General features: G+C 41.4%; 2 protein-coding genes across 3 annotated transcripts in view; both read left to right on the forward strand.

Annotated features, from left to right (window-relative positions):
* The first annotated feature begins 782 nt into the window (after nucleotides 1-782).
* Nucleotides 783-5,376, forward strand: LOC103364765 (uncharacterized oxidoreductase C663.06c). The gene is made up of 4 exons (XM_008292010.1): nucleotides 783-1,114; nucleotides 1,947-2,124; nucleotides 4,205-4,299; nucleotides 4,840-5,376. Exons 1-4 carry the CDS (start codon nucleotides 788-790, stop codon nucleotides 5,029-5,031), a joined length of 792 nt encoding a protein of 263 aa, XP_008290232.1. The 5' UTR covers nucleotides 783-787; the 3' UTR covers nucleotides 5,032-5,376.
* A 4,523-nt stretch (nucleotides 5,377-9,899) lies between these two features.
* Nucleotides 9,900-25,836, forward strand: part of pank1a (pantothenate kinase 1a) — a 28,730-nt gene continuing 12,793 nt past the window's right edge. Inside the window, exons 1-4 of one of the 2 annotated variants that reach the window (XM_008292012.1) lie at nucleotides 9,900-10,760; nucleotides 24,156-24,302; nucleotides 24,476-24,681; nucleotides 25,289-25,542. In XM_008292012.1, coding sequence (XP_008290234.1) covers nucleotides 10,475-10,760; nucleotides 24,156-24,302; nucleotides 24,476-24,681; nucleotides 25,289-25,542 — 893 coding nt within the window. In that variant the 5' untranslated portion in view covers nucleotides 9,900-10,474. Of the gene's footprint in view, nucleotides 10,761-11,373; nucleotides 11,478-24,155; nucleotides 24,303-24,475; nucleotides 24,682-25,288; nucleotides 25,543-25,836 lie in introns of those variants that run through there. The other variant, XM_008292013.1, reaches the window with a different exon arrangement.

The raw sequence follows: 25,836 nt of genomic DNA on the forward strand, positions 1-25,836 counted from the left end.
ATGTGGTACGTGTTTATATGTCGTAAATATACTTCATTTTATTTTTTTAATCTATGTATATTTTGTATGGGCACAATTTAATTCATATTACAATGAATACAGAGAATATCTGAACGGGTTTTCCCAGCATGTCATCGTCGGTTAGCATTAAGCTACCGCCACCTACAGGACTGGAGGACGAAGCAACTAATTCTCTCCCATTCACAATTAAAGGCCTACATCCAGGGCTTAAACTTAAATAAACGTTTAAAACTGTAAGAACTTGCACAGAAAGACGTATTTGGATGGAATATGGGTGTACTTGTGCAATTCAGCTGAAGTGCAGTCCTGAAAATGCAGCTCCATTGTTGCAGACCATAGATATTATATTTATATTTATTTTATTTGTTTATTGCTTGTTTTTGTTTGTTTTCGTTAATTTTATAAACAGTCTGCGGACACATGCTACTCCTTTATATCAATATTATGATTACAAAACACGTGTTCACTCAAAGTTGTGTAAGTGTCTTCAGAATGACCTACAGGGGGCGCAGTTTGTTTGTTTTGAAACATGCTACCTTCAATTTTCCTCGTTGGCTTCACATTCGAAGTTTGTAATTTCTGATTTCAAAACACAGCTTTACAGTTTCAGCGCTTTTCCACATTAACCTTTTAAAATATGCTTAACGAAAATCAAAAAGTCGTTTTGGAGAATAACCTTTTTTTGTTTGACCTTTCAACTTTCGATATTCCGAGCCTTCGTGTGAACTTGAAGGCAGCAGCTACTACTGTGACGTCATTCTCTGCCATGGCGGCCTCCGTCGCGCTGATTCAAGGAGCCAGCAGAGGACTGGGGCTTGAATTCTGCAAACACATTTTAAAAAACAAAAGCCTCGCCGCTGTCGTAGCGACATGTCGCAACCCGGACGGGGCGGCCGACCTGCGGGGTCTGGCCGGCCAACACCCGGGAAGGGTGACGGTCCTCAAGCTGGACGTGAACCGGGAGGAGGACGTCCGCGGAGCTGCGGAGCGGGTGAAGGAGAGCTTCGGGCGGCTGGATCTGATCGTCAACGCCTCGGCGATGCTTCACCCATCCGGGAAAGGAGAGACCAGCCTGAGGGATGTTTCTGCACAGGTAGAGCTTGTTTCTTTAATTAAAGTTGCTTGTCTTACTTTGTCAAGGGGGGAAATATACTTAAAACACAAATAACTTTCTAAATGAGTCTGGGCTTCAGTTCAAAACTCCGTTCAAATTTTCTGTCATTTTAACTTTGGCCAGATTTGTCAGTAAAAATAAACATTTTGTGAGACAATATCATCTTGGTTTATTAGTGGGTGTTTGTTTATAAGATCGGCATAAATTCAGAGTTTCTCACTGTATTACTTCCAACGAAATATACACGTTTCTGCTATATTTTTATATTTCAATTTCATGTAATGTATGTCATTATCATGTATAATATTTCACCGTTGTGTGTAATATTACTTTACGACTTAAGAATCACTGCCAGTATTTCTTCTTCCTTTTCTATTCTAGTCTTATTTTAGTTTATTTATTTTTATGTTTAATAATATACTTAGATCTTATTCATTTTTCTTTTTTTTCTGGGCACTGCATTTATTCTAATGTTATGTAATTTCCTTTCTTCGGGATTAATAAAGCTCTGTCTTATCTTGTTTACCTGCTTGTTTCTTATAAATCTTACTCAAAATATACCAAAAGAACAGCAGCAAAATGCCAACTATTAGGTCCACACGAAGGCCTCTATAATCCCCAGATTACTCATAAATGACTTGGCATATTGATGCATTTATCACACCCATTCATTCATTCATTCATTCATTCATTCATTCATTCATTCATTCATTTATTCATTTATTCATTTCTCTCCTGGAGCTCCACCAGACACCCTTCATGTTACTGGTTTGGTCAAACCATAAACTGAGAGGCTTGTCTTCTGTTTTAGGGCGTCATTTCCACCCTGACGACCAACACAGTGGGTCCTCTGGTCATGGCCAAGTACTTTGCCCCGCTCCTTCAGAAGGGCGGCGGCGGTTTCGGTCAGCAGCCGGCAGAGAAAGCAAAGCAGCACGGCGGCATCATCGTCAACATCACGGCCAAAGTCGGCTCCATCGGAGACAACGGTACCTGTTCAGAAACACTCCTCATTCTACCTCCAGGAGTCAGTGGCACGCCCTTATGTTTAATTATGCGGAGTGCTCCAACAGAACAGCATAAAAAGGCCACAATTAACATGGAGACAAACAACAGAACACAGTTAAAAACAGTTATAATCAACCGGCTGTAATCATGGTTTTAACTGACCTGTAGGTACAGTGTGTTAAGAATGTTCAGGGTGTGTGCAGCGTGAGTTCAATTATGATTTTTGGACGAGTTTCACGAGGAAGTTATGTTTGGTGGCATCTTTCTATTCAGTGCCTTTAATTAAAAATAAACCAACATCTGTCAGTTCTTATTGCTGGAGAGGTTTCAGCCAAGTTTGTCAAACAGTGAAGAGTCTGTGAGGAGTCGGCTGGTAAGTTTCTTCAGGGCGGATACCGATGCTAATTATTGATAGTGATTCAAAGCAAACCAGTTGCAAGAGAACTGAAAACCTTGGTGTCAAACCTTAGAAATACTTCAACACAAACCTTTGTTTAAATGCCTTTGTTGTCGTACTTTCAACCTTTATCCTTCAGCGTTGATGGACTGATGTGTAACCAGCCAGATAGTGCTGTGAGCAGGATGTTGCACAAGAGCTCAGTGTGGTGATAACACACAGAGACAGGAGGCTGCTTCAGAGCTAAAGTAGTGCATTTTAAAGTTAATTTACATTTGCTTAAAAAAAAACCAATATAATCAAGATAAAAAGTGAAAATCAGATCTGATAATCAGTCAGCTCCTATTTTCTGTAGGTTTCTTCTACTTACTTTCTAAATACAATCATTTTATTGTGTTTTTTAATTCAGCTTGTTCTGGAATCAGAGTCAGGAATATACAACCAGATGTTCACAGTTTTACCAGAGTTCAATGTGATTTTATTGACATGTAGATTTCTGTGATTATATCACAAGTCAACACAGGTTACATACGAAGCAATCGAGCTCAGTGGATGCTACTCAGATAAAAGAAATCAATATAAACAAAAGGAGAACCTCTAACCAGCAGTTTTAAACTCACTCACCTCGTCTGTGTCATTATGAAAGAATGTAAAATCTACATCTGAGCTCACTAAACCAAAAAGGTGGGAACAGCTTTAATAAACCTGATGTCTAAACATGTACATAGCTTGCAAGTTAGCAAAAGTGCTCACTACAAATAAAACTTAACCTGGCTCCAGCCTCCCGTCATAACAAGACAATGTCGTACATCCAACAAACAATTCTCAGGTCAGTAGTGAACAATTTTCCAGAATTATGAAACAAAGAGACACAAAGCAGGCACCAATCCAGGCTATAAAATGCTAAGTTACTTGTTAATAAGGAAACATGTGAGTCAGGGCAGCAACGTCGGGACTGAGTTTAGAAAAAGAACAATAGTGATAATCAGGAAAATGCTGAATATCAGATTTAATGACCCATAGAACCCCTGCGGTATCATTTAGGCGACACACCACTGCTGTAGCCTGAAGCAGAAGACAGACCACGTTCATGAAAGTGAAGTGCTCTCATATTAACTTTAGCCTTTATTTGTACAGGGAAAAGCCCCAATGAGAGTAGATACTCTCTTTTTCATGGGTGCCCTGTCAGCATGACAAGAAGCAAAAAACACATTTTCAGCTAAAATACAGAATAAAATACAAAGAATAGATATTTACACAGACTCTCACATACAGAATAAACATCACACACAATCAAAATAAAACATTTTACACATACAGAAAGTGTACAAGTTAAAATTAAAGAAAACTCTCGTACTGCTCCATGTTGGACACCAGCGCCTTAAACCTGTCACATGGGAGTAGACTGTCTCATCTCAACTGGTTTTGAATTTTGTTTTTAGGTGCATAATATTTAAAAGCTTGTTTCTCGATCTCAGTTTTAATGAGTGTGTTTTCCAAGACTATAAAATCTTGGGCCCTAGTTTGATGAGAAATTGATCTATAATTAAAAAGACAAGGTAATTTTCCTAACAATGCTTTGTAGATAAATAAAATTCAATGCGTGTAATAATTTATACGGGCTAACGTGATGTGATTTTCCTCTGTCCTCTGTCTCCTGTCAGGTCTGGGTGGTTGGTACAGCTACAGGATGTCTAAAGCAGCTCTCAACATGGCCACCAGGAATCTGTCTATAGAGCTTGGCCGCGGTCGACCAAAGGCAAGTGGTGTTACAGCTGCTTTAGCGTGTGTTTGTCGTGTTAATAGTGGAGATTAAACTGGTTTGATCCATATCCACAAGCCTCATCTATGCACCCAATGTGATTTTTATTAACTTTACAGCTGAAATTGGCAAATCTGAAAACGTCCACAGCATTTAATTCTCCCTGCTGTGTGTAAATCCCTCGAGTCTGTCAATCATTGATGTTCAGGCTCCAAACATTTACAACTTTTGGGAAACAGTGTTTGTGGAAGGCTGCTAAAGATTAAATGAAATCAAAGAAAACCAATAATTAAGGTTCTAAGTATGTCCTCAGATTTTCTACATGACTTAAACACTGATTTGTAAGTTCAAATAAGGTCAATATTAAGATTAACCACTGCTCAGAGTCATTGGTGCAGTAGATCGACATCTCTGGTAATCGTGGAGATGAATGATGACCTCCATGTCCCTTCAGAGAAAGTGTCTTTTAAATCTGATCTGTGATGCCCTTAAATGTGCCTTTAAACTCACGGCCTTTATCTTTGGTGATCCTTCCAGGTGGTGTGCGTGTCTTTACATCCAGGAACAGTCGACACCGACCTCTCCCGACCTTATCACAGGAATGTGCCCAAAGACAAGCTGTTCAGCCCGGAGCACTCCGTGAACTGTCTGATGGGCATCATAGAGTCTCTGAGCATCGAAAAGACTGGAAAGGCGTACAACTGGGACGGGACCGAGCTTCCCTGGTAGAACCGGTGAACGGACCACGAGGGAGATTCATGTTAAATCCCTGTGCTGAGACTGTGGCTTTACTCCATCCAGTGGTGTCCTGGTGGAGTCTAAGATGAACCTCTTCTACCTCAAAATCAGCCCAAGTGCTTGAATCGCTCCTGACGCTTGATAATGAAACCATGACATCATAAAGCCTGGATGTGACCTTAAGAGTTCATGCAACTGTTACTACACTTTAAATTTAAGGCAGTTCGGGTCATTTTGTCGCTAGAAATCATTTACTATCAAACTAATCTTGACATTTTTTTGCAGTATTAATCCATATTACTAAGTGGTTTATATTAAAGGAAATATATTATCTGACTGTTTAAACTTGTGGCTTCACTCAACACTTAAAGGCTCCTATAAGTAACTGACAGAGGATATAACAGGGAAGCTAAGGCTATGAAAAGTAAGAGAGAACTGATTTCACTAGATATCAGTCCATGTAAGAGTCACGCAGTGAGTCAAGAAACTGAAAAGAGGCATTCTTCCTCAATAGGACAACAATGCAACCTCAAAATCAAACACGAACAACTTAAAGAAACACAAACTAAAGCCTGAAATTTGTCAGAACTCGAAGCGATCTGCAGGAAAGAGTGGCTGAAAAATCCTAAATCAAGAAAACAGACCCTTAACTTGCAAAAATGTTCGATGAGTCACCAAGAACTGGCTCAGTTGGGTGTCCACCGTTCTGTATGTGCCACAGTTAGCATTTAATTTTTAAAAATTCATTCATTTTTTTTTAACATTTAAAGAAAACCTTGTCGTAACGTGTGTTTCCTGCAGGTGGTTGCAGTTACTTCTTTTCACTTCAAAGCCAAACAAGCTTGTAATTCTGCCTATAAAGCCTTTTACTGAGGACGGCTGCAATATTAGCTTCAGCAATCCCCCTCCTGTCGAAATCCAGTTTTACATTTTCCAGAATTTCCCTTTGGATTAATACAGTTTGGTCCTTTATCTTAATTTGCTCAGGGATGCTCGAACCTTTTTCACACAACTGGAACAATCCTGTAAAATTAAGATTTTTCTTTATTACCCTGCAGCTAACTGTTCCCTTGGTTTCCAGTCTTTATGCTAAGCTACGCTAACCACCTTCAGAGAATGGCTTTGATGTCTTCATTTAACGGGCAGCAGTGAAGCCAATAAAATGCATTTTTCCCCAGAATTCAGAAGTGTGAATACGTAGGAAATACCAGGAACTACAGTTAGGTGTGGATTTGTCTTGTTTACAACACAGCCGGGTAAGAAAATAAAAAACAGGGATGAACTTGGACTAATAGAGTTTGTCCAGTATTAATCCACTGAGGTTAGTAAGAGCGTTTAAAATAAAAGCAACAGATTCAACCAACACAAGACCAGCAGGAGGTCAAATAAGATGAATGAGGTGAGCTCAGATTGTTCTGCGTGTTATTTGAGGTTGCAGGTGCACGTTGAGTAAAACTGGTTTTTCCAAGCTCGGTGTGATCCACACGTTTAGGTGTGTTTGGTTTGGAACCACATTAAAATACAGCAATAAAATAGCTTCATGCCTGACTGAAGCAGGAAGGGCGTTCAGTTTTTGTTAGGATGTAAGGCAGCTGAATTATTTGTTACTGAAAGATTAAATCAGTGGCTGTATGTACAACATGTGTTTGTGTTTCAGCAGCACCTGTGCAGGTCTGAACAGCAGCGATGGTTTAAAAGGTGTAAAATGTGGAAAGACATTTACAGGTTATCAGGGTATATATATGATCTAATTACAAAGAATAAACAGCTGTAATCAGCCCAGATTGCATTGGAAAAAATATAAAATCACTTTATAGTCACATTAGAAATAACTACATTTGATTAATAGGTCAATTTTAAAAAATTATGAATTGTAATTATTGTTTTCTGCATTACATACAGTGATGAGCATTGGCATAGATTTCATCCAAACATGGGGGGACACATTAAGCAGGAGTCTGGCTTCATTTTAAGCACCAAACACCTCATTTCCTCCCTTCTGGTCATTTTTATGCACCAATTTGTGCCTTTTCTGGATAAATTCATTGTGGCACTTTCTCCATTTATGTAAAGGAAAACACAACAATGAGTTTTATCATCGGTAATAATACAATCAGTGTTGGAAATGTGCCGTTTTATTTGACTAAAATGAAGAAAAAGGACCCAAACAATGCAGAAATAGATATAAATGACTGTTTTATGTATCTGCAGCAGCGTCTGTTTGTTGTGTTTGTGCCGCCACGTGCTACAGAAGACAAGGAGAGGCTTGAGACATAGTGAGCTATGTCTAATTGACGGGTAATGACTAAACTCAATCCTGTTAAGGGATTTTTACACCACGTTGACCTGATTCCAGCGAGTCTGGGTTACCAGGTCCGTTTATTACACAACAATTTGGTGCAACCGGTTAAATACTGTTCAGAATCATTAAAAAGATGCTGACTTTTAACTTGGATAAGAGCCCACTTAATAAACTCCAGTTTATTATCCTCAGATGTCTTCCTTTGATGCTACAACCAGGTGCAGTTTAACCAGAAGGTGGCAGCATTTAAAGACTCCATCAGTACTATTTATAGCCACAATCTTCATGTTTAAAGCTTTTTTCTGAAGTGAGGAGATGAAATTTCTGCATTTGTTCAGTTAATGCAGTGTGATGGACTTCATTACAGTATATTTCCAGTAGCTGATTGTGTTTCTTATGGTCGTAAAAATTATATTATACAGAAAAAACCCAACTAATATGTCAGTAATTGAGTCCATTTGCGACTTTATGGTACATTTTTGCTCTTCGTAGTATTTTTACATGATTAATTCACTATCTGATGAACTTAAACCGTGTCTGTAATACTTATATTTTACAATAACATTTGTTTTTTTTAGGTATCACTTTATTAGTCCTTCATTTTCTCCAGTTTCTAATAAACTCAGTGGAATGATCAATTCCAGACTTGTACATCCAGCCTAACCTCTGGCATCTATAGATTTGTTTTGGAAACTGGCTGCCAAGAAGGAAGGATCGTCTTTGTTGTTGTAGTGATTGTTTTGCTCTGTCACACTGAGACTGTTGTTTGACCTTTGTATCTAAACTGAGCTCGTTATCTGAGGCGCTGTCTGGTATCGGGATTCTGTTAAACCCCAAAAACTGGTTTTAAGGTAAAAACACCACCAATAAGTAGATATTGACACAACATCTGAATGTGCAGAAAACATGAAATCTCCCTGAAACAAGCTATTAAAGCCCACGAGTTTATAATGAATGAGCTCTTTGTGCAAATTTAAAGAAGTTACTCCTCCACACAAAAGACAGCAAAGAGGACAGAAGAGTAAATCATGCCTGTGTGTGTGTTGATTCAGCAGTGATGATATTAACTGTCTGAAAACCCCCCCCCAGTATGTCTGAAAGCAATGTTTTTATTTTTAAAAACTGCCAAAATTACGACGTTTACCAAGCAAGAAATGGTAAAAACAGAAAGAATTGTTTGGTTTTCTGCATGAAGGAGGTGTTACTAGGGTGGAGGATTCTGCCTCAGATTGTGAGAAAAAAAAATAGAAAAAGATCTTTAAGGACATGTTTTGTCAAATTCTATGTATTTCTGTTGGACACTATGAGGTAAAAATGTCAACTGATAGACATCACCATGAAACCTCCCCAGTAGATAACATACATCTACACCACTACTTCTTATATTACAAGTGTTCTGAAATGTTATGTTTAAGGATGCAAATGGTGTAATGTTTAATTAAATATGCTCTAATTTGCCATTAACGTTGTGGATCATCATAGTTTGCTTTAATTTCCAAGACAGAAATCTGAACACTATGCAAAACCAGATTCAAACTTTTTTGTTTTATTTTAAAGACATATTACAGCCAAAACTATTTAGGCGGGGGGGTTCAATATTTTTTGCCACTATCCCATGAATCAGAAAATACAGTTAATCGTCAGATAGGAAAATCCATGGTCAGCTTGTTTTAGGAATAACATGTAGTTAGAATATAGGTAGGAATAAAAGTGGGACGTTTGGTGCTACGAAAGCAGAGATTTCTGGCTCAGAGTGTAAGAAATAAACATAGAAAACAGCCTTTAAAGAGTTAAAGTTTTTGTAAAATAACATATATTTACAGGTAATATATATTTTAACAAACAGACATCACCATCATCAAACTTCACCAGTGGATTACTTACATCAGGTTATAATTTCCTGTACTACAAGGTTTGCATGATGTTATGTTTAAATATGCAAAGATGTCATTAAATCAGAAACACTTTACTGATCCCTGAGGGGAGGGGACATTTGCCGATGTCACAGTTGCTCCCAATCACAAATGTAAATATGTAGAAAAACTAAAATATAAACATGAGTAGATTTCTTTCCCCTAAAAGTATAAACATAAGTAGAAAAAGTAGAAGCATTCATGTAAATGTGGTTTTTCTAAGAAATTAAACTGTTATATGCAGTGTGGTAAGTAGTGTGTTATTGCACAGAGGTAATAAACAGCATGTTACTGCAATTTAGACACGTAGTTTAAAAAAATGCACTGAAACTTGCATTAATCACCAATTTTTTTGTTATTTTTAAGTGCTATTAGACACCACATTGATGCATGCATGTTGTGTTTCCATTACAAGACGAACTGATGCACAAAAGCCACAGTGACAACCGAGAAAGACATTTTAACGACTGCTTGTGCTTTTGCATGCGGCCCCAGGGTTACCACAGTTCGCTTTCGTGACTGATATATTGACTGGCAGCTTTGTGCGCGCATCACGCGTGGACGGAGGACTGCGGGGAATGAGGATGACAGCGAGCAGCGACCGCTTATAAATAAAGCGCCCACAGCGGCACAGCTGCACGGACAGAGCGACGGACGGAGGGAGCGACGGACGGACGGACGGAGCGACCGGCGCCGCTGCAGTTTAACGATCCAGCGGTGGTTGCGCTGAAGGACGAGTCCGCTCTTGCGCGTCCTTTTTGCGTTTAAAGTGCAGAGTGACGGTGTGGGTTTGCTGCAGAAAACCGGTCGGAGGAGGTGAACGGGTTCGGGCCTCTGTGGAGGAGCTGCTGTGACGTAGCAGTCCACCAACACACACATACATACACACACACACACACACACCGGCTGCCGCTGCGCCTGCCAGGACTGAATGTGGGGAAATGACCGAGAGTGACCTCAAACGAAGCGCTGTGTTTTAGCGACTGTTTTCATTCTCATTTCAGCCCGCACCACCTCGAAAATGTACGCCAGCTTTTAGCTTGCTATTACAGCGTCGGACACGTTACATTAGGGCGTTAGCAGCTCGCACGGTTGCCTCGCCAGCTCGCAAGCGGACGCTAGCTAATATTAGCCGGCTAAAGCTAAAGTAGCCCGGTTACTCGTTTCGTTCCGCCGCCGATGCTAAGCTAAGCTAGGCTAGGCTAGGCTAGCTGCTGCCATGGATAAAGCCAAGTCAATGATGGACAAGAAGGGAGCGTCGGGACCGTTTCATGTCAACAACGGCCAGAGCCAGAGGGGCTTCCACGGACACGTCGTCGTGGCCGCCAACGGCAGCTGCTGCGGCGGCAGCGCGTTCGGCTGCCCGAGCACCGGACCCAGCGGCAGCGGCACGTTCGAAAACATGCACCACCTGCACCGCGGCGACGATGCCGAGTGCAACGGCTCCCCGGCCAAGAGGTGCAGGCTACGGAGGAGGACGGAGTCAGTGAGGCGGCACAGACCCCGTAAGTAGAATTCTTTTTTTTTTTTCTCCAGCTATTATTGTGTCAGTCATTGCTGTGGTGTGACTGTGTGACCCAAACCGGGTGACAGCAACTGCACCGTGCAACACCGACCGGTTTGCACAACCGTCGCCGTGTTGCAATGACAGACATGCAGCCGCTGACACCCGGCGTGCACCCTTTTCCCCCTTTCTGTGTTTCATCATCGTGTTTAATGATTGTTTCGGGCCACAGAATCCCTGCAGCTCTGCTCAGTTCGATCAGATTGCGTCTCCGGCTGATCCGTCCAATCTACAAGCCGGCCGTCGTCAGGGAGACCCCCTTTTGTTTTTATCAACCCTCGGGTTGCAGCTGGAGCGCTCTGATTGGTCGAAGCCCGGTGGTGAAAAAGCTCCTGATAAGTGGGCCTGGCTTTGCTCAGCCAATCAGCGGCCGACTCTTGTCTGAAGGAGGAAGGGTGAATGAGCCGGGGCCCCGCCCCCTTATTTACCGAGTATTTCGGATGATGTGAGGATCATCTGGCAAAGTTTGCAGTTTTAGCGCAGAATGTGTGAAAGTGGCGTTTTCTTCGCTGTGTGAAGATCCTCTAAACGTATCCCCGACAACCTTTTTGAAATATAACTATATACATATTATTTTACTGTACTTAAATACGCACCTTTTGAGCTGCTGAGCTGATATTCTGCCTCATTATGAAGCTTATAACTGAGAAGAAACCCGGTAAGTGTGTATTTGTTTGTGTTTTTATTTTCTTGAGAGATTCCTTAAAAGAATTTAAATCTATTTTTCTTTCAGTAAGACTTAGTGTCATTTCATAGCTTGGTGTTTGATTGTGAAAAACTGTCTGTCCTTATCTATGCTTCACATTGTGCTGCATATTTGAACCATAATAAAAACAGAGACGTGCTGTTGCAGACAGCTGATGATTACTGTGCATAGTTGAGAATTGCAGCTCGACTGTTCATTCTTGGAGCTCAAGGGTTTGTTGTGGCTGTCACTGTGTAACCAGTTTGCAGAGAGACCAGCTACAGGTTTAGGAGTTTTGTCAACCAGACAGCACGTCAGACATTGATTAGTTATTGTGTTAGGCGAAAGGTGGAAGGTTTCTGCTTACAAGGATGTTTCTGTAGCTCTGAGAAGCCAAATTGTAATGCTAAGAAAGTTGTGACACCATCTAATCAATACAATCTCTCCAATGTCACTTTAATTACTTCATGTAAAGTGTGATAATGCTGTGATGTTTGCATCTATATCACCTGCTGCATGACACATATTCACAGTCAGAAGTAGTTTACAGACATCTTTTTCTCTTAAGGCTACGTCCTCTTAAATCCTTTTTGTTTACCTCTAGTATACACCGACAGGCTATACCAGTGTAAGACCATTAACTACAGTGTTAGCTTTATTGCATAGTAAATACTATGTAAATGCTCTGTTCCAATAACCAAGTGCTTCATTCACTGATGCTCTTGTTAACCTACCATTCAGTTCCATTTCTATTTTCATTTTCTTGATTAATGACAAATGCAGCCAAACCTTTTGTAGTATTTGAGAACAGCCTTATTGCATTCATTTAACCACTGACCCTTTTCATTCATGGAAACATAAAAGATGTTTGAAATTGGTATCAGCGGTTTATTCTTTTGATAAAACAGTGTGTACGCTGCAGTGAGTTCTGTTTCTGTCTGTGAGATGAGATTGTTCAATTCTGAGTTGCACTGAAGTGTTTAGAAACAAAATAAACCAGGCAGGAAACATAAAACACTCCCCACGATAAAACTTCACTGTTCACAAATGTACCATTCTTTATTTTATATATAAGAATATGAGCCGTACTTCTGTGCTAACGGAGAGTTAAACTCCTGGAGAAGTGTGATGTTGCAACGAGCAGCAGATCAAGATTCTTTGCGGGGATGCTGAGCAGCCAGAGAAAGAAAGGCCCCCCCGCACCAGAATTAGCCCAGATTACGTAATTAAGGGCACATTTCACCAGTAAACTTTGAAATGTCCGGTCAGAGCTCCTCCGCTTTATGGCAGAGTTATCCTTGGACGGAGGCCAGCCGTCCTGATAAAACCCGGATAACCCTCTAAGCTTTTTCCCCACTGAGGGCCGACCCTGGAATGTATTTCCCTCGGGGATGTGATTTTTCACTTTTGTCCTCAGATTTTTTTCTTTCCTCCTCTGGGTTTGATGTGGTTTGGGATCGGGGTTACTTTTGGGTAAAGGCTGCCTGTAGAACCTCTTGTTCGCACCAGAAGCGACTTGGCAGCAGCTTTTGTTGGCCGTCTCCTGAAGTGGCAGGGCTGAAGTTCGCTTTCATTCTTCACATTTTTGTGTGCAAGTGAACTTTTGGCGATTTAAAACCCAACTAATGAGACTTTGTGCTGTTTTTTTAATTAGTCAAAAATACATTATGTTGTGTTGATACCATAATTGCAGCTTCTACTATTATTTGTTTGTACATATGTAGAAGTGGTGCACTAAATAAAATCAATACTTTCACGTCATCCCTTAGTTTGCTGGAAACTGATGTGTGGACACTTTTTCTTTTAATCATAGTTCGTCTTCTAATGAGTATAGCCAGTCATTAGTCCTTAGCAGGGGAAGAAAGCGGAGCAAGCGTTCTCCTTTTAGCCCTCCACCTTCATCTGCAATGTGCCTGTTCTGTCCCGACCAAGTGTCACACACCAGCGCCGGTGCGTCCATGTGTCAGTGGGACACATGGCTTTGGAGAAGACGTCACATCTGCTGTGCGGGGGTCACCTTAAAATACAAGCCGACAGCTCAGCGGTATGAGGAAGCTGTGATATTATCAGGAAAAGGTATTTAGAGCAGTCGCAGGGACAGAGCTGCTCCCAGCAAACCACGTTTGATTTAAATACGCTGCGTACAGCATTATTTAAACTAAAGATTGACGTGTACTTGCTACGGCTGGAATTCTTCTCCACTGGGCTGCAAACAGGCAAAGCGTGCACGTGGGTCGCTCGTATGTTTACATTTGTTTTCATCCCCTGAGCCCTGACAGGAGCTGGATCAACCACATGATGCAGCGTTGTTGGAATTCAGATTCAGCTCCTCGGTGACCTGCAGTTACCCATAACACCACCTGTGTAGCTCTGCGCAGATGTTTAGGTGTATCTACGGGGAAGCATATTTCCACCATCGGGCCACAGACAGACAAAATATGTTTCATTCTCAAGGCCAGCAGTGGATTTTGGCATTTAAAAGCTAATATGTAGAATAGTGATGTTTGGTCTCTAATTTTTGGGGGGAAATTTAGACTTGCATTGTGCGACTCACTGTTTTGACTCAGTTATACGTCATAGGGTGATGTCATGGAGGAAAGCAGGAAGAATACACATGCTTGGATTCTCCATAGGGAGACATGGAGACGAGGTTTTGCTGATACAAGGAGGGTTTCTGTGAAGGTGGATCAGTAAGTCTGTCAGTGCTCCTGGAAAACGAAAAAGAGGTCCAGTTTTAGAAGCACAAAAGTCATCCGATTCAAATTAGGACCCTAATTGAAACTCCTTGGGTGGTGGCGACTGGAGGTTGTTCAGCACTCAGGCTTTCCCACCTCGTATGGGTCGATCTTTACAGCCTGAATGTGTCCGTGGGTTTAGTGCAAAGTAAGTCCCATAAAAAGATTCATGTTTGTCAAAAAAAAAAAAAAGTCCACCGCAGGTCAAGTCAATGTTCTACTACTGAGGGAGGGTTTAGGCAGTTTGGAAAGGGGGAGATTGTGTCAGAGATTATGTAAATTGAGACGAGGGGAAGTGTTCGACCTATAGCACACTGAAAACAAACAAGACTTTTGTCCTCATGATCTGTCTGTTTTTGTCAATCTGATGCCTTTTTTTAAAGGATGAAGTAGATAGCAATATTTGAAACTGTTTGCTTTCTCAGATGTAAAGTACAATTCCTGTAACTCCTGATCTGTCAACCCAGATGTGTGGATTGTTAAACTGAGATTCATTCATTTATTATTAGTGGATAAACCCTGTTGTAGTGCCAACGCTAATAGTAAGTAATCATGTTTGTCATGCAGCAGCAGTAGAAGCAGTGGTCATAATTATTATAGCTGATGCTGTATTTGTACTCTAAATAATTAATGTGTTGACTATTTGTATAATGAATCTTGAAAACAGTGAAAAACGTCTGTAGAGCTTCCTAAAGCTCACTTCAGCGTCCTAAAATTGCTTGTTTTAACCAAAGAAGTCGTCAAAAACAATCCAGAGAAAACCAATGAGTAACTATTTTGATTCATTTAAGCCATTTGTTAAGACTAAATGTAATTAATCATCCACTTCCAGCATCTCAAATGTGCAGATTTGCTGTTTTCCTCCGTTTCTATCATCGTAAATTGAATATATTTTTTAAATTTTGACATGTTTGTGGCACAAAACAAGCATTTTGAAACCACTCTTGGATCTTTTATCATTTTGAGGCATATCACATACCTGAAAATATATGGATTTATTTAAATAATAATCAGCCAATTATTCTATAATAAAAGCAAGCCTAATATGCTAATATAAATTTAAAGTTAAATAGTAGATACTTGGGAACCTGGAACAAGGAAACACTTTGCATTTTCAGGTGACAAATCATTAATACACTCTTCATGTAGTAAATGAAAAGCAGTAGCAGTGAAAGCAGGTGCAACAGCATTGTCTTAATAATAAGAATCATATTTATTCATTAAGTAGAAGAGGTTATACTTGTTATACTTTTGTAAACTGAGACACATTCAGCCACAACAGTTGCAGAGGTTCAACAGCAAAGCGCTCCGTAACAACATAATAAAAAGCTCCTGACACACTCCTCGTATCGCCCAGGTTTATGTAACGGAGCTGCACGGAAACTCAGAATCAGTGTTCAGAGTCAAAACGTTCTCTAATGTTCCGCACATTGTCGTGTGTTTGTTTCCTGTTACATCTACTGCGTTCATCACGTCTTATCAAACGAGTCGTCTTATCAGCTCCCGCGTTGCTCTCGTCCTGTTCTGTTTGCAGCAGCAGCACAACAAGCCTCTCTGAGAGGTTAAAGGGCGAGCACATTTAATAGGATAATAATCTGTTGGAAAGTTTAACATGAGGCGTAATAGAGGAATACATGTGTGACACCTGTGACGCTGCAGCTCAGGTCAGACTGTATCTGCATACTGTACGAACCACGTGGACACGCAGCGCACGAGTGTTCGTCCAGAGACCTTTCACCTACATGGACGCAAATCACGGCTGCTGGCCACACTGACCTTGGCCTGGACGCCGTGTGTCTGTGGGCTTTTAAATAGCAACAAGCGGGCACATGCGAGCAGTACAGGACGCTCATGAAGGAGGGAGATTTAAATGAGTTTTCAAAGTTTTTCCAGCATCACTCTTTGCTCAAGCAGCAACACTACACAAGACTTTATGAAGATCGCTGAATTGTTGCGTCTGTTTTGTTTTTTTGCAGAAGATTAGTCGCAAACGGTAAAATTTAACTCAGTCAGCGTGAGAATCAGTGAGGTTTCCCCCGTATTCATTTTGTTTGTTGTGTTTCTTTTTGTGTGATCACGGAAGATATCTAATCAATAAATGTCAAGTAGACTGATGACATAGTTTGGCACATTGATTGACGAGATGCTGGTGGTTAAAATAGAAGCTCTTGGTTGTCATTCAGCAGCACTCCTCTGCACCGGTTGCATAAATAAAAGGCTGTTGTTATTCTGTAAAACACTTGATTCATGCATTTTACCATTTATAGCCGGAAAACGTGAACAAGGCACAAATGTTGTTGAGTCTTAAAAGAACAAAAGGAAATCTGGCGTTTATGTGTTACTGAAACTAGTCATTGATGCTCCGGGAAGCTGTCAGGCTGTAAATGAATGTTTGCTCAGCTCATCTCTCCCAGGAGAGCATCTTTGCATCTTTGCATCTTTGCAGGGTGGGAAAGCTGACACACTGGGGACACAACAGTGACACATCCACAGGGGAAATGCATTTTTTATGAAGTGGAAACTTTGGTCCAACGCAGCTAATGCTGACCTGTTTTGCGTCGGGAAGCTCTAAAGAATATTTCACAATAGATCCGCTTGTACCTACGGTGTCGTGTTACCAGAGCAGCGGCAGATGGGAGCGTTTGTGTCGGTGTTGTCCTCATGCAATCAGCTAACTGAAGAGTCATCCAAACTAGGAGCACACGACCGTCTCGTAGGAGAAGATTAGCTTTGTTATGTCAACGGCTTTGACCTTTTCCAGCACAGAGTTGTTGTAGGTTTTTAGGATGCAGCAGCTCCGGTTGAAAAAAAAAAAGCAACGTAACCTTGTTGCATGTCATCCTCGCCTCGCTCTCCGTCGCTTATAAACTCTCTAGTGGCCAATAAACCAGAAGAAGCTCCACCACCACTCCAATCTTAACGCACCGTAAAGCCCAATTTATTCATGGGTCTGTGTGAATTTCCATATCGACCCAAAAGTCGTGACTGTACACGAGCAAAACATGAGAAACGACTGGTGATGCTGCAGCACAATTCTGTTCTCCTCATCCTCGGTTTAATTCTCTCCAACGAGTTTAGTCTGTGCACACTCGTTCCTTATGTTCAGCCAAATACAGCAAACAAAGGAGCTCTTCTTCTGGTCGCCATCTTATTTTGTAGTGAGCGTATGTGAATGCAGATTTCGGATCATTTTCTTAATTAATCGATTGTTTCTTTGGTAAAAAAATGTCGATCAGTGTCGTCCAAAACCCAACAAGACGTCTTGTTTTGTCCACAACCAACAACAGAGTAAAGAATGCAGAAAATATTCAAATCAAATCAGAGAAATTAGTGTTTTTTTGTCTTAAAAGATTCCACAAAATAGTCAGGGGTTGTTGCAACTCTTCATCTGTGTTGAAGTGCAAACAAGCATGTGACTGTTTAATGTATGTTTTCAGGCTCTTTAAGGTTTTAAAGGTCATCCGATAAGGGTCAGTGTAAAGGTCAGAAAGCATTTCGCAAACAGCAGTGATTTAGTTTTCAGCTCGTCCGTGTTTTGTCATCGACTGTGTGATGAAGTTCACGCGTTTTCCACCCCGTCTGAAGAGACGTCTTCCTTTTTTTTCCAGGCAGAGTTTTCACATTTCAGTCACACGGCTTCAACGCGGCATTTTGGGGGAATTCCACTTTGACAACATTAAATTCAAGGAAGGAAAACTTTCAAAAAAAAAAAAGGTCATGAACATAAAATACAGTCTCCTAGCAACATATCAGTGTAATATATATTTATCACAAGCAGCCGTGATGTCAAAATAAAGAACAGTAGATAGTTTTCCTGAATGGCGTCATGTGCTTGTTGTGCGTTTGTTTTTGGCCGAGGCCCCGGAGCAAAGTGTGACCGTCACTTGAGGCAGACGCCGTCATGCACCTCGGCTGATGCTTCTGCTCGCAGTGTTACCTTTCCAGGAGATTATTTCCAGGCAGGTGTGAAAAGCCGGCAGCATTTCGCGGCTCATTCACAGATCCGCCGCTTGTTATGAATCTTTTTTTACTTCTTTTGGCTTTAAAGGCGAAGCTGCCGGCCTCAAAACCACATCAGCTGTCGAAGGAAACACATGTAAAAGCTGTTATCTATTAATAATCTATGCGGAGAATCTGATCAGTTAGTTGAGCCGAAACCGTCCGTAGCATGAAGGTGCAAAGCGGTTTATTTGGGGTTATCCGTGCACGTGGATTTTGGAGAATGTGAACTGCAAAATCTGTGCTTTTCTTGTTTACAGACATCAGAGCAGGTCAGTAGGGGAGAGGGGACGGTGGCAAGAAGTCAAGCAAACAGTCAATCAGGTGATAGGAGACAGCAGCAGGTGGAGAGGCGACAGCTGTCAGGCAGCTGGTTCTGGTTGGGAGAGGTGCCCAAAAACATCAGAATGTATTATTTATTCTCATGTCATACTGTCTGCACACAAAAATTTGAACCATAACTACCATATAGAACATGGTTTTAACAGGTTTTTACTACTTTTTCCAGCTTAGTTGTACACCTGAACACTAACTATAACAAAATTAAACAGCACTACGACTAGTGTGAGCCACCGGATGTCAGCTGCATTCACAATCCTGTCATTGGACGCTCATTTCAGACGTCTTCTCTTCTGCTGTCTGTGTGTTGGCATAGTCAGAATCCACTTCATGACAGAAAACAACAACAACCTTCCAGCTAGAAACACCGATAAAGTTTTGCAGAGGATTTGGATCGTGCAGTAAAGCAGCCCTGCTAGTGGGGTTTTTTTCTCAGTAAAATATGCATTTTAATGCCAACACTTCCCTTCCTGCATGCAAATGTTCAGCCAAAATAATTCCACCTGCCACTGTTTTGACTGAATATCAAGATGCATCCCCAACTAAAGTGTTTTTGCCACTACGGCAGAGTTATAGTGAGGTGACCATTAAGTGCTACAGAATGAACAGGCCAAGCGAGACAACACCACCACAGACTGTAGCACAACTTAAACAAAAACAGAAGAGTTTTCGTCTCATGCTATGCGTCCACAGGATCCCGCTTCCTGGTCACAGTGTTTGTGAAACGCTTCGTGTCCTGTTCTGGAGCGTTACGGGGCGTTTCGAGCGACGAGGCGTAGTGTCGCCCGCGTGCTCATTTGCATAAAGTAGGCTTCTACTTTATGCAAATTTGGAGCGGAGGTCTGATTCCTGCCGTAACTTTCGGAAAACTAGCTGTTGTTGAACTAAAATGAGGACAGATTTAGCAGCTGCAGCTTATTTCTCGTCTTCAGTGTTTTCAGAAGCTGAACGGTTTTCGTAATAAAAGTTTGTGGCCGAGCCACCATGTTGGTTCGACACAGGACTGGTCAATAATTCAAATTTTCGTGAAAACAATATACGTCATGTGATTTCTACCTGACTGCATCCCCATCTAGTAAATCAACAGACAAGATGCTGTTATGTGATTAATTTTCTACATCTTAATTTATTAAGATATAATACTGTAATACTGATATAATACTGCTTATAAGCAGTATTATATCAAATATGACACCACATGTTCATTTTCTTCCACTTATTCCGGATGTCACTTCCCCATCAATGGTCTCCAGTTCCTCATGGGGGATCCCAGGCTAAATGAAACATATGTTCTGTCCAGCAAGTCCTGGCTCTACTCCAGGATGCTCAGAAAACCTCAACATTAAGGCATCCAAATGGCATCAGACGCCCAACCACCACCACAGCTTTTCTACGCAAAGGACTTCCCAGATGTCTGAGCTCTTCACCCCGCTTCTAACGCCTAGAGGAAACCTGTTTCATTCGCTTGTATCTTCCGGTCACTACCAAGAGCTTGTCACCGTATGTAAGGGTTGAAATAAAGACCACAACCATCCGATTCAACCCCTGCATTACTGCCGACGCTGCACCAGTCCATCTATCGGCAACTAAAGTTCAGGCGAGTCTTGTAGTTCCAGCTGGCTGCTTATACGCCACCGCTGGCTGTCAACGTTTTATTCTGTTTGAAGCACAGAAACACCAGCTAACAGAAGCACCAAACTCATGTGTACAGGTGGTTCTCCCACGACTCTAAATCCCAAACTGAAGTTTGGCGGCCGTAGTCTGAGAGCGGACTTTGCCTCAATAAGCCGAACAGAGTCAGTCTGTTCCCGTGTTGTGAAACAGTCACATCTCCTGATCATCAGGCCACGCCGAGGCCCAGACAGGACCAGGAAGTCAGCGCAGACTTTCTGGCATGCTGGTCAATCCCAGAGTTTAGCCTTTAACTAGCTTTTAAGACTCGGGCAACAGAAAACGACCTCCACAGACATTACAGTGTTGTAAATGTGACATCAATGATTAACACCAAATGTCCAACAGTTCCAGACTCGTAAGAGGTTTTTAGTTTTTCTTTGTCTTATGTGGCCATAAGCTTAGAAAACTGGTGGAAAACTGGTGGATATTTGTGATTGTCTTCTATCTTTTTTTGAGAGTTCATCAGAAAAAGAAATTCTGATCATATTTATTAGCTCTAATGCAGAGGAAGCTGGTGGAAGAGAGACATTTAACAGATAATTAAACATCTGAGACCATTTTTCTTCCCTAGTTTTCCCAGACAAACCACTAAAAATGCAAAAAGATGCGTTTTAAAATGTTATTTTTTTAAACATTTGTTACAAAAGCCTGAAAAGCAAGTTGACTGACTAGCCAACATTGGCTATAAATATAAATTAAATCAAATCAAATCAAGTTTATTGTCATTTTGCTGTACATACACAGTAGTGCAGACAAGATTAACGATTTAAGAGATTTACTCTCATTGCAAAGCTAAAACTTTTGCTACCAGAGCTGCAGATGACGATTATTTTCACAGTTTTGTAAATTAAATTTAAATTTATTGATCATTTTCACCATTCATCAATTAGTTGTTTCTATAAAATGACAGAAAATTGTGAAAACTGTCAGTGTTTCCCAACATGACGTCCAGAAATGTCTTGTTTTGTCCCCGAAGATGATTTACTGTCATAGACGAGGACAGAAACCAGAAAATATTCACATGTAAGAAGCTGGAATCTGAGAATTTCTTTCTTCAGAAGTTACGCAAAGCGATCAATCATTTATATAAAATAGTTACAGATTAATTTAACAGCTGACAAATAGTGGATTGCTTCTTACATCACATTTAAACTCTGTCAGACGTCTAACGGACGCCTTCAGCCAGCAGAAGTCCAGACTTTATGTTATTATTTCAGCCAAACAGAAATGTCGTATGAAGTAAATGCACATTACACAAGTCACTGTTTTAAACATCTCATGCTAAAGCAGCCAGTCAGGAAGCTTTATCCATGTGAGCAGTTTTTCTGTAGTGACTTTCAATGTGAAGGATCGCCGCCCCGTCATCACCACCAAATACACAGATTCAACACATTCCTCTGCTGAATGCTGCTTTTCCACAACAACACGTTTAAGTGAACACGTGTCGTCTTGAGCGGCCGCACAGGGTTTTCATTGTTCCCGTCTGCAGACGCGTAGAATGGCCAGAGCGACACTCCCTGCGCTAAGTGTGGTGTGCTCTGTCACCTCTGTGCAGAGCAGCCAGTGTAAAACATTAATGTTTCAATGAATACAGGAGTCCTGGGAGGCCCCGGGCAGCTCCACCGAGTCACCATGACTCGTTGTCGCGCCACGTTTCGCTGTGTTCAATCAGAACTTTGGTATTTGTTGAAGTGCCAGAGCAAACAGCGGCGGATCAGCGCAGGTGACTTCTAAAAATAGCAATATTTACACGTGTATAAAGTCGACTTTGATGGAGGTAATACTCCTCAGATTTAGTTGTTTTGGTTTTTGACTTTTTGGAACCATGTTGGGAACCAGTTTCCTCGTCATTCCTGAGATGCAGCAAGTTTGGCTCATCCTTAAACACACCACGTCGGACTTTTAACAAAGCCAAGGATCCCAAAGTTAGTCGACATCGTCACAACTGTCAACTTTAAAAGGCAAACTCAGTAATAGATCTTAAATATTTACCAGCACTGAGCACACTGTGGCCATCGTGAAATTAGTTTGTCTTATAAACTTACTTTAACCTAAATCATTCAAATCCAACCTGTTTGATTTGCCCATATGATAATAATAACAATGATTACTGATTAATTACTACTAGATTTTGTGTATTTGGCACATTTAAAAAAAAAAAAAAGCTCCATTTATTAAGCACTTTACAATAAGACAAATTTGAAATTAGACAAATAATGAATTATTTCAATGAATAAAATCTTAAACAGTGCAGTTTAACATACATTTTTTAAATAAAGGACATTCCAGACAACATATTATTAGCGGTGCACCTCACAGATGTTTATTTGTCAGTTAATCTTAGGATTATATTCCTGATTAATTGTTTAACAAACTTATGTCCCAAACTAAACGTACTCTTTCTAGAATGTCGTACAACTCAGAACAGCAACAAATCATTGCAACGTCACTGTTTGTTTTATTAAATATGTCGATTTTACTTGAAAAATTACTGAAATGATCAATAAATTGTCACAATGCTTGTGATTAACATAAATATAATGCTATTGTTTAAGCTCTAATCTTGCTAATATGTCCGAGTGAAGCGATTAAAGCGAGTGAACCTGTGGAGCTAAATATAGCTGCTGCTGCTGTGCGGTGCATTAAAAACATCCTGTGCTGTCCGTTCACTTCCATCAGTGCCGGTAACTCTTGTTTTAATTTAATTATATCGATCAAGAGACAAGAAGGCGAGCGAAAGACGGGAAGAGGAGTGGGAGAGGATGAAGGGGGGAAGAGAAGCAGAGGGAACACGGAGGAGGAAACTGGGAAGAACCCAAAAGTGCTGCAGTCGGCGCTGATGTAGAGGGACGGTGGAAGAAAGATGGATGGCGCGTGTGAGGGACGGAGGGGAGAAGCTCAGCGAAAGAGAAAAATGGGAGGCTGAAGAGTCTGCGAGAGGCGACGAGGAGATGATGGAGAGGGGGGGTATCTGTTGCCATGGCAACCCCGGCTCTCGTCGAGCCGTTTTATTATTTATTTATTTATCTTCCAGCCAGTTGTGGAGCCGGAAGATTTTTCTTTTCTCTTTCTGTGCTTGAACTCAGTGTTCTAACCAGTACGACCACACCAGCTCTCGTGATTATTATAATTCTGTAAAATTTAAAATGAAAAGCAGCCGTTATATCAACCCAGACTCCAGGGATGCTCAGATTTCTTGGTTTATTACACTATTCATCAAAACCTGAAAGATATTCAGCCTTTTTTTAATATCCACAGTGTTTTTCTGGTAGTTTTGTGTCACTGTGAGCTGAAGATCTTCTGGTTTTAGGCTGTTTATCCGACTAAATACGTCTCCTGATGGGAAACAAATCCGCAAATTAACCAACTTAGGAAGATATCTTGAGGTCTACTTGTTATTTCCTGGGCTTTATGTTTTTTATTCTGGGACTCTTACATGATTCAAACCTTCATTTTTATCCTTAACTGGCACTTTATGCAGCTTCTCAGTTCATTTTTGTCTGTAATAAGCATTTTATCACCTGTTTCTTTAAGTGCTGTCCTGTGCTTTTGCCTCACCGGGATTAAGTTTACATACATTCCCTTAAATATTTGAATCTTTGGTTTAATATGAATATCCAGCACAGACAGAAAAGCACAAGAGGCCCCCTTTAGAAAACGATAGAGACTAAGAAGTGGGATTAAATGGTGTTAAAAAGAAAAAGAAAGTAAACATTTCACATCCTCGTCATTTGTTCCGCTCAGTTTTGGGTATTTTTTTGGTCGACGTTATAAGAAAGTGATGAATTTCTGTTCCGTGTGTCAACTCAATAGTCCGATTTAAAGATGCTGTCATTTTGATTTGTTCTACCTCTTGTGTTTTTTATAAAGTAAAGAAGTTAATCGTCCTTGTTTTCCTCTCCAGCTTTCCCCTGGTTCGGTATGGACATCGGCGGGACCCTGGTGAAGTTGGTGTACTTCGAGCCGGTCGATATCACCGCGGAGGAAGAACAGGAAGAAGTGGAAAACCTCAAGTCCATCCGCCGCTACCTCACTTCAAACGTGGCTTATGGTGCGTCTGTTCACGCACAAACAGTCACATGTGAACATCTGTTAGCTTACGTGTGAATATCTGACAGGGAAAGTCGTGACTTTGAGTTCAGGACACAACAGAAGGTAGATTTTTAGGTCATAGAAATGCACAGGTAAATTCCAGATTGTAAACACGGTTCCTTCCTCGTTCAGGTAAAACAGGTGTCCGCGACGTCCACCTGGAGCTGAGGAACCTGACCATGTGCGGCAGGACGGGGAACCTGCACTTCATCCGCTTCCCGACGCAGGCCATGCCTCGGTTCATTCAGATGGGACGAGACAAGAACTTCTCCAGCCTGCACACAACGCTCTGCGCCACCGGAGGCGGAGCGTACAAGTTCGAGAACGACTTCAGAACGGTGAGACCTGGAAAAGTTTAGTATCAAGTGACAAAACGGCAACTCTGGAGCCTTTAGTTTGTGTGAACTTTGGTTCCTGACAGCGTTACACAACGTTTCACAGTCTGAGCCTCTCAAATGGGGAAAAAAAAGATGCTTTTCATTGTCTTCTGAGTTCTGTGTGTTTAGGACAAAATAAGACTGTTATTAGATTATTATGTATTTATTTATTATACTAACGAGGACACATCTCACGTTTACTGAATCACACTGAACCAGCTGTGGTATAATCTTAGCAGACAGTCCTCTGTGCCTTGATTCGAAGCTGCTTTTCTCCTCGACGTTTTCTGCTTGTTTCTAAATCCTTGACTTTGCCGAAGCGACTGCATTCTGTGTGAGGCTGTCTCAGTGCCTGCTTCCTGAGTTCATTGACCCTGTCTGCAGTGCAGCAGGATCAATGAACTCTCCCTGAGCGCTGCAGCACGAACCGGGCTGAACCAAAAGTCCTAATAAAACCGACTAAATCGACGGGACGTTTCTTGTCTTTTACATTAAATCATCTCGAGCAGTTTAAACCCTTTTGTCACCGTCTTTTCATTGTGTTAAACCTTCTGCGTCTCTGCTGCAGATGGCCGACCTGGAGCTGCTGAAGCTGGACGAGCTGGACTGCCTGATCCGCGGCCTGCTGTTCGTCGACCGGGTGGGCTTCAACGGACACCCAGAGTGCTACTACTTCCAGAACCCGTCGGACACCCAGAGCTGCGTGAAGAAGCCCTGCACACTGGACAACCCCTTCCCCATGCTGCTCGTCAACATCGGCTCCGGCGTTTCCATTCTGGCCGTGTACTCGGAGAACAACTACAAACGGGTGACCGGGACCAGGTGAGCGGGATCGGCACCTAGTCATACATTTTATGATCGCTTAGCAGCAGCATCGTGGGTGAAACTGATGATTTAGTCACAAGGAGCAGGAAGAAAGGGAATGAAGACAAGGAAATGAAGCGTGTAATAGATTTCTACACTGTCTTCTCTGCTTTCTGGTTTTTGGAAGCACAGTTTTCAAACCCAGTCTAAATCCTTGTCTGACAGAAGCCTGTGTGAGCACAAAAAGTGAAAGTACAGCTTTCTGAAAGTGTCAGTTTCAAAATATCTGGTCAAAAGTTGAACGATGGGGCG

Source organism: Stegastes partitus, unplaced genomic scaffold (genome assembly GCF_000690725.1).
Source record: "Stegastes partitus isolate 25-593 unplaced genomic scaffold, Stegastes_partitus-1.0.2 Scaffold778, whole genome shotgun sequence".
NCBI classification, from domain to species: Eukaryota; Metazoa; Chordata; class Actinopteri; family Pomacentridae; genus Stegastes; species Stegastes partitus.